We start from the raw sequence: 14,383 nt of genomic DNA on the forward strand, positions 1-14,383 counted from the left end.
CTCTCTGTCCCCAAAATAAATAAACGTTAAAAAAAAATTTTTTTTTAAAAGAAAATTGCTTATATTAGTGTATTAAAGAACCTTTTCATCCTTCATGGCCACATCGTATGGACATACCACTGTGAGCTAACTGGTATCCTATTAATGATGCTAGTGTTTGTGATTAAAATTGCTTTTTTAGGCAGTAAAAGCCTGCCTTTCTTTCTTTCTTTCTTTCTTTCTTTCTTTCTTTCTTTCTTTCTTTCAAGTTAGTTAGCATATAGTGCAATCATATTTTCAGGAGTAGATTCCAGTGATTCATCCCCTATGTATAACACCCAGTGCTCATCCCAAAACAGTGTCTTCCTTAATGCCCCTTACTCATTTAGCCTCTCCCCCCTCCCACAACCCCCAGTTTATTTTCTGTATTTAAGAGTCTCTTGTTTTGTCCCCCTCCCTGTTTTTATATTATTTTTGCTTCCCTTCCCTTATGTTCATCTGTTTTGTATCTTAAATTCCACATATGAGGGAAATCATACATTTCTCTGACTTGTTTCATTTAGCGTAATGCTCTTTAGTTCCATCCACGTTGCAAATGGCAAGATTTCATTCTTTTTGATTGCTGTGTAATACTCCATTGTGTGTGTGCATTGTGTGTGTGTATAAACACACACATACATATGGACATTTGGGCTCTTTCCATACTTTGGCTATTGTCAATAGCCTGCTATAAACATTGGGGTGCATGTGACCCTTCGAAACAGCACACCTGTATCCCTTGGATATATACATAGTAGTGCAGTTGCTGGGTTGTAGGTAGTTCTATTTTTAACTTTTTGAGGAACCTCCATACTGTTTTCCAGAGTGGCTGCACCAGTTGCATTCCCACCACAGTGCAAAAGAGATCCTCTTTTTCTGCATCCTCGCCAACGTCTGTTGTTGCCTGAGTTGTTAATTTTTAGCTATTCTGACTGGTGTATTGTAAATTTCAACTAACTCTTAGATATAAGGATCTTGAAATGAAAGATAATCATTTGATTGATTTGTCATATTGAAAATACTGATAATGTTATGTTTTCCTACAAAGAAAAGCAGTTTAGATTTATTTGTCTTACCCACACTACTGAAGAAACCAGATTTTTATGGTCATGTTAACGTATTTAATTTAAAAAAAATTTTTTTTACATGTATTTATTTTTGAGAGACAGAGAGAGACAGAGCACAAGTTGGGGAGGGGCAGAGAGAGAAGGAGACAGAATCCGAAGCAGGCTGCAGGCTCCAAGCTGACAGCACAGAGCCCGATGCGGGGCTCGAACTCACAGACAGCGAAATCATGACCCGAGCTGAAGTCGGACACTCAACCGATCGAGCCACCTAGGCGCCCCCATATTTATTTTTCAACCTGATGTTATATACTTTAAAAGCTCCAGTACCTTCTGCTTTCAAAAATTAATTTGAGACTTTTGATTCTTGTGCTTTATGGCTGACATTAATTTCACTTGAGTATATTTCTCAAATATTTCAGCTATAAGAAAATTTTTTATTCCAGAAATATTAACTTCATTCTATGCAGAAGAATCAACTCTCGTTTTTATTTCGCTAGAAAACTCTTGGTTTATTCCTCATATATGGGGTATTTCATATGTATGAATATTTTATTTCCTGTTATATTGCCAGCATGCTTTAGTTATGACACTGGCAGTTTTCTGGTTTAACTTTTACTCCCTCTGTTGGCTTTCAGAGGTGTTGCATTCCTTTTGGAATGGTGTCAGGAATAACATTTATGCTTACATTTTTATTTAACTCAAAAAGTTAGTAATGATGCAAATATGCTTATGAAATAGGCTGCATATGAGATTGTTTTAAATTAATGTTTCCAGTGGCCGTGAATGTTCTGGTTTTCATGAATATGTTGAGGAATCTTCATCAGAATGTCTGTTTTATCAGCGGCTAAGAACAAGGCCATGAAAAACAAAAGATAGTAATACAGATTATTCATGTTTATGGTAAGGGAAAAAGCAGCCTTGGCATGTTAGATTAAAAAAAGGATTTTCCAAGTATCTTCTAGTTGCTGTCTACCATATGTTGAACTGTCAAGTAACTTGATGGAGTGAAGCAGCAGAGCTGTCTTACAGCTCCTGATGAGTACATGTAGCTTAGTATTTGTGTCTGTCTGTTACCAGTGGGACATCATGGTAACTGCTTTCTATAACATCACATGTACAGAGTGAGGTATTTACTTGCCTTGTACATTCTTAGCATCATCCTTTTAAAACCAAACCACCAGTTAATGAACACTGTATAGGTCACAAATCTTGCGGTTAAAGATTATGTCCCGTGTCTCCATGAGTAAGTGGAGTTGTAGCACATTCAATGGGGGAAGGATGTTAGGTTCTAAAGTTAGTATATAAAGGTGGAAAATGTATGTAGGGTGTTTTCTCTTCAACCCCTTAAGTCATTCATAGACTAGAGTGTACTAGGTTCACAAAGTAGTTGATCTGTATTTAGTGGCTATTGTTTATGAAATAAAGCATGTTGAAACACTAGGCTCACATTCAGCCTGATGAGAGGCATGTGGGAACAGGAAGGACCATGAGGAAACAGTATCATCAGGCCTGGCATTTTTTTTTTTAAGTTTATTTATTTATTTTGAGAGAGAGAGAGAGACAGTGCAATCCAGGGAGAGGGGCAGAGAGAGAGAGAATGCAAAGGAGAGAGAATCACACTTCCAGTATGGAGCATGACACAGGGCTCGATTCCACAAACCGTGAGATCACGACCTGAGCTGAAATCAAGAGTTGGACACTTAGCTAACTTAGCCACCCAGGCATTCCAGGCCTGGCATCTTAATACCCCTGTAGAGCAACTCTTCCTGAGAGGAATAGCAAATAGGTTTGGTGCAGAGTTACTTTGGGTGCTCATTTGCCAAATGCATGTGGTTGAAGGTTTTTTTAAACACAAGTGTACATTTGGGGGCCCCTGGGTGGTTCAGTCGGTTGAGCATCCAACTTTGGCTCAGGTCATGATCTCATGATTTGTGAGTTCGAGCCCCGCATCAGGCTCTGTGCTGACAGCTTGCTCAGAGCCTGGAGCCTGCTTCAGATTCTGTGTCTCCTTCTCTCTCTTTGCACGCCACCCCCCCCCCCCCCCCCCCCCCCCGCCAACTCATGCTCTGTCTCTTTCAAAAATAAATAAATGTTAAAAAAAAATTTTAAACATAAGTGTACATTTGATGTTACTCCACTGTAGCTTCTTCTCTGAGGATTTGAGTATAAAATTATTGAGTATAGTTAACTTGTTTCTGAGACTTTTGAAAAATCTCGTTCCCAGATTTTTTTTTGAAGCATTCTTTTTCCTTTATGTTAAAGTCAGAATGTACATATTTAACTATCAGAGTTTTGAGGCTCTCTTTTTGGACCATTTTAAATAAGGTTTTAAAGTTGAAAATCTTTGGATGCTTGTGCTGGGCTTGCAAGTTCAGTAATTAAGGATTAATATCGTGCCATTATTAGTAATTGTGTATGCTAGTGTTTTGGTAATACTAATAAGTCCTTTGAATTTGACTTAACCAGGCAGATAAACATATATTTTAAAGGCCTGTGTGATGGTAATTTTTGCTACCCATTTAGAAAGGCATGTTGTGTTCATTAAATAATCTACTATTTCTGTTTATTGATTTTGTGTGTTTTTGTACAGGTTGCTTTCCTGTTGCATCTTTGACCTAGTTTCCTAGACTCTGCTCCATGATTGAACTTGAAAGTCTGAAATGAAGATGGAGGAGGCAGTGGGAAAAGTCGAAGAACTCATTGAGTCTGAAGTCCCACCGAAACCATCTGAACAAGAGACAGCTAAGGAGGAAGATGGATCTGTAGAACTGGAATCTCAAGTTCAGAAAGATGGGGTAGTGGATTCTACAGTTCTTTCTTCAATGCCCTGCTTGTTGATGGAACTGAGAAGGGACTCTTCTGAGTCTCAGTTAGCATCCACAGAGAGTGACAAGCCAACAACTGGCCGAGTTTATGAGAGTGACTCCTCTAATCACTGCATGCTTTCCCCTTCCTCTAGTGGTCACCTGGCTGATTCAGATACCTTGTCTTCTGCAGAAGAGAATGAGCCCTCCCAGGCAGAAACAGCAGTGGAAGGAGACCCTTCTGGAGTGTCTGGTGCCACTGTTGGGCGCAAATCTCGGCGGTCCCGATCTGAAAGTGAAACATCTACTATGGCTGCCAAGAAAAACCGGCAATCCAGTGATAAACAGAATGGCCGAGTCCCCAAGGTTAAAGGTCATCGGAGCCAAAAGCACAAGGAGAGAATCAGGCTACTGAGACAGAAAAGGGAGGCTGCTGCACGGAAGAAATATAACCTATTGCAGGACAGTAGTACCAGTGATAGTGACCTGACTTGTGACTCAAGCACGAGCTCATCAGATGATGATGAAGAGGTTTCAGGGAGCAGCAAGACAATCACTGCAGAGATACCAGGTAGAGGATGTTTTTTAAACTGACTGTAGAGCAACCGATGGCATTTCTAAGCTGTCAGGCCGAGTTAGATGAGTGACACTTGAAAAAATCCAGGAGACCTGCAGCTCTGTGTAAATTTGAAGACTGCAGTGTATTAACAAGACATGGCCAGTTTAAAAACCTGTTCTGAGGTTTCCAGTGCACTTTTGCACATCAGCAAAAAAAAATATTTGAATGGTTAATAATAGGGACAAGATTATTTTTAAGTAATGGAATTTCCTTTCCTGTAACCCATTACCTGAACTCCCATCATTGCCTTTTTAGCACTGCTTAGATTTAATACTCACTGATCAGCATTATTACTAAGTAAATCCTCCTCAGGAATAGGCACCTTGCTTTATTATATAGCCACTGTACTCGAGCTTATGGTGTCTGAAATAACACGTTCTATCTTCCGTTAAAGTTTTCTAATAACTGTTCCTCCAAAAACCGTAGTTTTAGGCGTTTCCCTCCAGTTCAGCGCATGATAAGATAGTTATCCTTGTGGCACATTTTTCTATTCTAAGTTGTCACTTGCATTGAAAAGAATGCTTTTTGCAGAACTCCCCCCTTTATCCCCCAAGCTTTAAGAAGTTTGTCAGAAATCTGTTTATTCTAGCTCTTATTGGTGTAAGCGTCTGTAATTTATTACATGTTTGACATACCTGCTTTCTCCATATTACCATATTTGGTACTGTGTACTACAAAGGCAGTCTTGAGAGTTCAAGGTGGAAGAAAGACGAAGTCTGAGCGGTTCTTAATTGGCGAATTCTCATTATTGAAGAGACTCATGATTAGGAACATTTTATAAACTACATGGCATTTAATAGATAATGACAGCATTGTTTATTGCTACATTAAAGAGGGGGAGGTTTTGGTTTTTAAAATTTTATGGGTGATTGTTTTTTCCTCCTAGTTTTCTGGAATGTTTGTTTCTACACATGAAGACAGCATATTGCTGATAATACAAAGAATATTTCAAGAAAAATCATATTGGTTAATTAAACCTATAGCCAACCAAACTTCTATAAACTCAGTAACAATGATTTTATAGGTGTTCATCTCATAATAAAAGTCTCATCCTTATAGTACATTAAATATGAGTTTTTAACAATTAGAAATGCTTACTGTTTTAATATCTGTTGAATTCCTTTGGTAGTTCTCTGTGTTAAAATTGCTGGGGAGGGGATTTAATTGAAGTTCATCAGTTGAAAGCATGAGAGAGCAGATTTTGGGGTGGTTCTCCAGCAGGTTCTAGGTATATTTCAGTTTTACATTTAATAATGTGTTTAAGAAAGCTTGATTAACACCTGTAAAATTGTTTATTCCTGCATTCTCATGTCCTGTGTTCTAATCTATTAATTAAGATCATAATGAATCTTCAATACAGTGCTTAATTTCACTCACCGAACAGAGTTTTAGGTACCACACCAATATTTTACCTCCTTATGGAAAGAGAAAAGAAGGCAGGTGAACAGAATTCTCTTTGACAATAGATCCAGTTATGGAAGTGGAATGAGAAATGTCTTTATGGGCACTCCCCCTGTTTGGCTTATGTAGATTAGGTATGCTTTGTGTATATTATCCAAACTTCCTTGGTAATTGACTACTTTCACCAGTGTGTAAAACTTTAAAACACCAGTCTGTTTCTTGTCTATTCTGAAGTGTATGCAAACCAAAACACCAAAGTAAATTATCTGAATCTATGATTTAATTTCTTTTGCTTACACCACTTAGTAAGTTTGTGGCTTTTGAAAGTTTGTGGAATTTTCTAAGGTAATCCTGGAGAATCAAATGGTAGGTAAGGTGCTGGGCCACTGTATATGACTGCCTACACTGCACACCACATGTTTCAGGAGGTACTGTTCATATACGTGGGTATGCAAAGCGCAAAAGAGGGAACAGCCTAAGTTTAAATATTAGGAAGTTCATTTCAACTGTCTATATTGCTACCCCTAAAAAATTGTGACAGTGTGCATTTGTAATGTAATAATAATGTACCCCTCAATTTCCTGAGTCACATTATGACTTCAGGAAGGGGATATACTCAACCTTATAGCTAGGGCAGTTGTTGAAGAGTTATATAAATTATAAAGATAGGATAAATTATGAACTGACTTGAGGGCAGCAACATGGACATTCAGGTGAACTTAAACTGGATGTACCTGATGGAATCTCTTAGATTTTGAAATTTGAATAAGCTGTTTACACAGAATGAAAATCCGGAGGAAAAGTAGAAACTGAGATTCTTGTTATACTTTTTCATCAAGGTACAACTGATTTAGTAATTCAGAAAATGCTTCATTTATAAGCTTTGTTAGCAGCATAAATATTGAAGGAATTATGCTAAATGTTCTCATGCCAAATAATTTACAATTAATGCATTTTCTTTTAAAGAGTGAAGATAACGATGCAGACTTGTACAGTGTCTGATCATGCTTAGTAATTGAGTTTGATATTTGGAAACAGAGGTTTATGAGGATTTTTGGTTTTTAGTTAACTGACAGGCAGCGTAGCATCCACACTAAGTCATTCTCTCCTTGAAGTCTTTGAGAACATATTGCTGTTTTTTTTTCTTTTTTCTTTTTTTAAATTTTTTTTTTTTTTTTTAACATTTATTTATTTTTGAGACAGAGCATGAACGGGGAAGGGTCAGAGAGAGAGGGAGACACAGAATCTGAAACAGGCTCCAGGCTCTGAGCAGTCAGCACAGAGCCCGACGCGGGGCTTGAACTCACGGACCGCAAGATCATGACCTAAGCCGAAGTCGGACGCTTAACCGACTGAGCCACCCAGGCGCCCCCATATTGCTGTTTTAAGAATCTGTTTGTAGATACCATATCAAGATAATTCGGGCAGTTCTTGCATGTGAGGAACTTAGAGATGAGCAAAAATAGAGTATTTGTAGTGAATATTAATGTGAAAATGCTTCATGGTAGTCTTGAGTATTTGAGGCTTTTAATCAAATGTCTCATTTATCTTTATAGATGACCTTTTTGTACTCTTGATCACTCTTTGCAGTTTTATGGTGAGAGCATTATTTCTTCTGGTGATGGGGGAAGGGGATGGGACAGAATGTCACTTCTCTGTAAAATCACTCTAAGTTGAGACTAGTTCTGTAAAGTATGCTCTTGCAGGGAATTTTGATTTTAGTGAATATGAATAATGGACATCAGACTTCATTAAGTTCAAGAAATTAGTTCTCTGAACAGACTAACTTGTGTCCATCAGTGTACGTGGACAGCAAGGAAAAATTTTTCTAGTAACTTATTTTTGATAAATATTTAGCATAGACTAAACCTCAGGGTGGCTTCATCTTGTCTTGGCTATAATGATCTGCTTTTGTGTGGTTTAATAGTCTACCATATAAATGCCTTTTCAGACTGAGGTACCAAAATAGTATCTGCCTTCGTAGGTAAGGGTCAGTTGTCTTGGCAGGTTTGCATTTAGAAAATCTAATTGATCTATTTTGGAGAATGTCGGGGGAGGAGGAGGGCTGTTGAGGACAACTGGCTAAGATCACCTGAATTCTCAGTCCATGTGGCCAGGCTCAGCCCCAGTGAAGCCAGGATCTCAGTACCCCTTACTCACCATACACATTTATGCACTGAAATGCATCATGATACACTATCATCTTAGCTCACAGTTTTTCTGAGGTAAAGACTTAGACTTAGGCTTGATCAATTAACTCATGCTTGGAAATGAAAAAGAATTTTTTTTTTTAAGTAGTAAATGCCTTGTAGAAAATTTTGAAAATAGAAAAAATGTGAAGTAGAAGATTAAAGTCACAATTCTACTTTTGTTAACATTTGAGTATGTTGCCTTCCCATGATATGTAACAAAACTATCACAATATGTATATGTCCATCTTCCTTTCTCTCTTAAAGTTGGGTTTTGAACTTTTTAACAAAATATAATATTCTCCCTACAATGTATGGATTTTGAATTATTTAGCTAACCATAAAATAAATTCCCCATTATTGGTCCTTTGGACTGTTTTTATTTTGCTATTAGGGAAGGGTATGAATACTTAAAGGCTCTTGACACATAATTGCCAAACTGCTTTTTAAAATATATTGTTTATTGCGTTCAGGAGTTTGTGTATTCGTTGCATTATATTCTTTCTGTTGAATATATTTTAAAAAGTCTTGCTGATTTGATGGAAGAATTGTATCTTAGTGTTAATTTGCATTTCTTTGATCACTAGTGAGGCTGAAAAATTCTGTTTGGTCATTTGTTATTTCAGCAGACGTTCTGTTCATGTTCTTTGCACCTTTTCCTCCTGCCACATTTGTTTTTCTTGTTGATTTGTGAGGGTTCTTAGCCTATTGGGGATTGAATTACTTGGAAAATTGTTTATATTGATTTAAGCATTGGGAATTCACGGAGATGACCCCAAACCCACATAAGCAGTCCCATAACCTTTTTCCTAGATTGCATATTAAGTGGGTAAAAGCCCCACTTTCCCATTTTAAGCCTCTTGTAATCTTACTGTATTTTGGTAGCTATTTTGGGCACTCAGTAAATACACTGATAACAAAATACCGAGATGTAGCAATCAGGTGAAAACTGCCTATTTTCAGCTTAGTAAATGCAATCAGTGCAGGTAAAATCCATGCAGTTTTCAACCTAACAATATGTTAGACTCACTTGGGAGCATTTAAAACTAATGATGCCCAGGCCCCACTCCAGACCAATTAAATCAGAATCTCTGGGTCTTACCCAAGGCATCAGCACTTTTTCCCAGCTTTTTTGAGATACAGTTGACATACAACATCATGTAAGTTTAAGATGTAGAATGTGATGCTTTGGTGTATGTATAAATTGCAAAATAATTAGTACAGTAAGCTTAGTTAACACTTCTGTTATTTCACGTAGTTATAATATGTATGTTGAGAACTTTTAAGATCTGCTGTCTTAGCAACTTTCAAATATACAATACAGCATTGTTAACTGTGGTCACCATGCTGTACTTTACATCCTCAGAATTTATTCATCTTCTAATTGGAAGTTTATACCCTTTGATCACCTTCACCCATCTCCCTATTCAGCCACAATCTACTTCATGAGTTTGGTTATTTTAGATTTTATGTATATATGTGATAGCACATTAAAAAAAATTTTTTTTTAATGTTTATTTTCTTTTGAGAGAGAGAGAGAGAGAGAGCACATGAGCGAGGGAGACACAGAATCTAAAGCAGGTTCCAGGCTCCGAGCTGTCAGCACAGAGCCTGATGCAGGGCTTGAACTCATGAACCCTGAGATCATGCCCTGAGCCAAAGTCAGACACTTAACTGACTGAACCACTCAGGTGCCCTGCATTTTTTTTTTTTTTTTTTTTAAATTTGAGCACACGAGCGAGCAAGCACTGGGGAGAGGGGCAGAGGGAGAGAGAGAAAAAGACTCCTAAGCAGGCTCCATGCTCAGAATGGAGCCCGACATGGGGGTCGATCCCACAATCCTGGGATCCTGACCTGAGCTGAAATCAAGAGTTGGATGCTCAACCGACTGAGCCACCCAGGTGCCCTGAGACCTTGCATTTTTAAAGCTCCCTAGATGATTACAGTGAACAGCCAGGGCTGAGAGCTACTCAGTTAAGTGGTGATGTTAAGTCTCCTACATAGTTAAAAGTCATTGTGAAACTGGTTATCTGTCTCAATTGAGTTGCGTTATTGTTAATGGGTATCAAGTTCTGAACAGTGGACTCTAGTTTTTAAAAATCCTATTAGTTATAAAATCTATAGCACAGTTCTGTATTAATTTAACAAGTAGAAGCACTTTTTTCTTTTATTCCATTTAAGTGATTGTTTTAAAAGCATGCATTGTTTCTCGGTACAGTGTTTGGATAATGTGATCTTAAATTTGGCAGCTTTGAAGTCTTACTGGTGGGTATCCTTTGGTAATCTCATGTTAAAGCACTAAGGTATTATTTTCCACCTGCTTTTCCTAACTCCTTAAAGTTGAGTGCCTATATTAACTTTGTATATGCAAAAACATAAGCTTTGCTTTCAGTAAGTCTTTTTCTCAAAATAGGATATATCTTAGTATTAATAAAAGGACATACGTGTGTTTAAAGTTATAATATGGTCCCTGTTTTTTTTTAAATAGACTTTATTTTTTAGAGCAGTTTTAGGTTGACAGTAAAACTAAGAAGGTACAGAGATTTACCCTATATTCCCTGCCCCCACATACGTACAGACTCCTCCTTTTCAGCATCCCCTGCCAGAGGTAGTGATGAACCTACATTGACATCATTATCACTTAGAGTCCATAGTTACATCAGGGTTCACTCTTGGTGTTGTACATTCTGTGGGTCTTGACAAATGTATAATTAATTGGTCCTTGATTTTAAGACTTTAAAATGTCTTATTTACCAGTGTTTATTGCTGATAGTCATCTCTACAAGGCCACAACTTATGTCACTGTCCCTAGCATAAGCAATCTTACACCATGTTCTGAATTTAGCTTTTAAATACCCATTTTTCAGTGTTTGTTGAAAACTAAGTGCCAGAATCTGAAACAGATCCAAGTAGCCATCTTAATTTCCTGTCCTATATATTTAAACTCCCCCAGCATTTATAATGGATAAACTGCTTAAAGAAAGTTTCATATTCTTTAAATTCCAGTTAGGGGCACCTGGGTGGCTTGGTCGGTTAAGCGTCTGACTTCGGCTCAGGTCATGATCTCACGGTCTGTGAGTTCGAGCCCTGTGTCGGGCTCTGTGCTGACCGCTCAGAGCCTGGAGCCTGTTTCAGATTCTGTGTCTCCCTCTCTCTCTGCCCCTCCCCTGTTCATGCTCTGTCTCTCTCTGTCTCAAAAATAAATAAATGTTTAAAAAAAAATTAAATAAATTCCATTTAGTGTTTCTATAAGCCAAATACAAATTTTGGGGAAAGGTATGTTCCTCTTGAGGATGTTTTTGTGTAAACAAGATTTTTTTAAAATGTGAGGACAAGGGATGGAGTAGTCAGGGGAAAAGGAATAATATGAACTTAGAGAATAATAAACTACATGAGGTTTTTATTTGCTAAGTATGGGCCAGAAATTTTCCCATAGCCTTTTAGGCATTGTGAAGAGGTGGCAAAGCTGATTAAATAGTTCTCATTTTCTAGGAGAAACACTGCTATTCTTGATACTGAGACCTGGGAAATTTTTCTTTTGCATCTTCATAAAAAGCCACTATGACATAAAGTGAACCATATTTTCAGAAACACCCTGGAGTAAATACTATAGAGCATTTCATAGGGCTGTTCTTTGTAAGACTTCTTGCTATAAGTAGATGGTATAAGGCCAAGGTTGATTGATTCCATCATTCATTTATTCAGCAAATATATGAGCACCTGCTTTGCAGCATGTGAGTGCAGTAGTGAATGAAAAGTCTCTGCTCTCATGAAACTTCATCTTTTTTGAGCAGACAGATAATAAGTGAATTCATCATATGCTGTCAGAATATACACTACAAATAATAAAGCAGGATATAAGAGTTAAAGATTGACTAGGAATGGGGTCAAAAAGCTATTTTAGATAGTACAGTAGTCACGAGTGGTCTGAAGAGGTAACATTTTTATTTTTTATTTACTTATTTTTTGAAGAGGTAACATTTTTAGTAGCTCCCTAAAGAAATGAAGAGTTCAGCATAATTAGTTTTAATTTTTTTTTTTTAAGGTTTATTCATTTTTCAGAGACAGAGTGTGAGGGGGGAAGGGGAGAGAGAGAGAGAGACACAGAATCCGAAGCAGGCTTCAGGCTCTGAGCTGTCAGCACAGAACTTGACGTGGGGCTGGAACTCATGGACTGTGAGATCATGACCTGAGCCGAAGTCAGATGCCCGACCAACTGAGCCACCCGGGCGCCCCATCAGCATAATTAGTTTTATTGGGAACCCAAATTCTATGGGATCCAGTCCAGACCAAAGATAACCTTACTTAGTTCAAGGATAAAACTATGTAAAACTGCATATCCTAAACTGGAATACCATGAAATGACTTCTTACTGGATATTAATAGCTGTAGACTCTTCACACATTTGGAAAAGTGCTGGACCATGTGGAAATAGGTTTCTTTACTGCAGTACAACTCAGAGACATTAATGTGTTTTTAAGAGGGGAGGATATGATTTGTAGCATATCCTAAACTTAAACACAGAACCTTTTTTTTTTTGTTGTTTTGTTTTTTAAAGGCATAAATTTAGCACCTTGCATAGACCAGGGTTTGTAACAAAGCTGACCCAGAGGTATATACATGGATTGTGTATATCCTTTGCATGGTTTTCTATAAGGAATATTTTTTAACATCATGTAGGAACATTTGATAAGAATCAGTCAGTTGAGAATTAATTGTATACTGATTTATTAGGGGTCAGCTGTGAAAATAGCTTTCAGAATTTTGAAGTCTAGACCGTGCAAATACTCAAGGATACAGTGGTTCTCAACTGAGGTTGTACACAATAAAATCACATGGAGAGCTTAAAACAAAATAAAACAAACCTTCAATGCCTGGGAGCCCTAGGTTTTGGTATTTGTTAAACCACTACAGGTTTTTATGTGCAGCAAAGGTTGAAAACCACTGTTAACAGATTAATGATTAGTTGTATAGTAACAGAATACAAGTTTTACTGGGCAAATAATATTGAAGCTGTGAAAAATGGTAGTGTTACTTAATTTTTCTCAGAATTACTTTACTTTAGTTAACTTAAGTGCTGCTTATCAGTGCTTTTATGGCTCTTCTTAGTAATGCTCAAGTCATTTTCCTGAATAAGCTTGTCTTAATAAAAATACATTTTCTGAATCAATGATGTTTTATCAAATGGCCTCAATGTCTTTAAAGCTGACTTCAGTCATAATGGGGGAACTGAAGGAGCGCCCAGGGAAATTCCAGGATTATTTGACAGGGATGCTGTGTATGATAGGAATTGCATAGGCAGCGTCCTAGAAGAGACCATGGGCTGTTTTTCCAAGATGCAGAGGCAGACAGAGGAGAAATTTTGCGTGTGGATGGAAGAGCTAACTCACCTTGACACTGGTGAAGAGAACAAGCAGCTGTCGAACCCAGGGAACTTAAAATGCAACTAGTCATCCAAAGAATTACCCTTCTCACCCAGTCTGGGCCATGCAGATGCCTGATTTCCAAGAACTATCACAGCAGCCCTTTGGTTCTTGTGCAACTTGTTGAAATGCTGACAGTACAGTAGAATTCCCAAAGACATAACATTTTCCAGTTAACTTGACCAAAAATGGGAATATTACAGAACAAGCTTTGAATCTATCACAGAAATCAATTGTGTTAACTATCTGCTTTTTGGATTGTGTAAGAAGGAATATGCTTTTGGCTATTGTAAGTTTCTTTTGATGGTGTTTTAAAAAGTACAATAGTAAACAGTTCCTTTAAAAAAAAATAGATATTCAAAACAGCAGAGTTGGATAATTTTAGCTTGTGTTTCATTACATATGGTTGGAACATAGAACCACATTTATATGATAATAGGAGTGATCCTCATCTTTATGCTTTTTTCATGCCAAAAACATAAATAAGATATAAGATAGGGAATGTTAGTGAATCCAGATAGGTAAGTAGTGAATTCTTTGAGAATCTCTTAACATTTATTCTCCCCAAACATTGTTGACTCTCTTCTGATTCCAAAGGAGGGAATCATGTAATTAATCCCACTCTGAAGATCATAAATGATGAATGCACTGCATGAACATTTTTATGTCATTCTTCCGTATGTCATTTAATGAATGCATTTGTTGCTAGTCTTTAATGAATTACAACTTTCAGTAACATTTGTATGTAGGAAGAATGAATTAATTTTTGAGGATATATATATACTCTGTACCTACTATGCAAGATATTGTAGAGAAAGCAGATAAGAACAGAGTTTGATTGCTTGCATGAGGACTTTTCATT

General features: G+C 37.3%; 1 protein-coding gene across 6 annotated transcripts in view; it reads left to right on the forward strand.

The window, feature by feature from the left end:
- Nucleotides 1–14,383, forward strand: part of CD3H18orf25 (chromosome D3 C18orf25 homolog) — an 84,798-nt gene that overhangs the window by 33,902 nt on the left and 36,513 nt on the right. For all 6 annotated transcript variants that reach the window (XM_042911483.1, XM_042911484.1, XM_042911486.1 and 3 more), the window contains exon 2: nt 3,676–4,460. In XM_042911483.1, coding sequence (XP_042767417.1) covers nt 3,746–4,460 — 715 coding nt within the window. In that variant the 5' untranslated portion in view covers nt 3,676–3,745. The remainder of the gene's footprint in view (nt 1–3,675; nt 4,461–14,383) is intronic.

This window comes from Panthera leo, chromosome D3 (genome assembly GCF_018350215.1).
Source record: "Panthera leo isolate Ple1 chromosome D3, P.leo_Ple1_pat1.1, whole genome shotgun sequence".
In the NCBI taxonomy this organism is placed as follows: Eukaryota; Metazoa; Chordata; class Mammalia; order Carnivora; family Felidae; genus Panthera; species Panthera leo.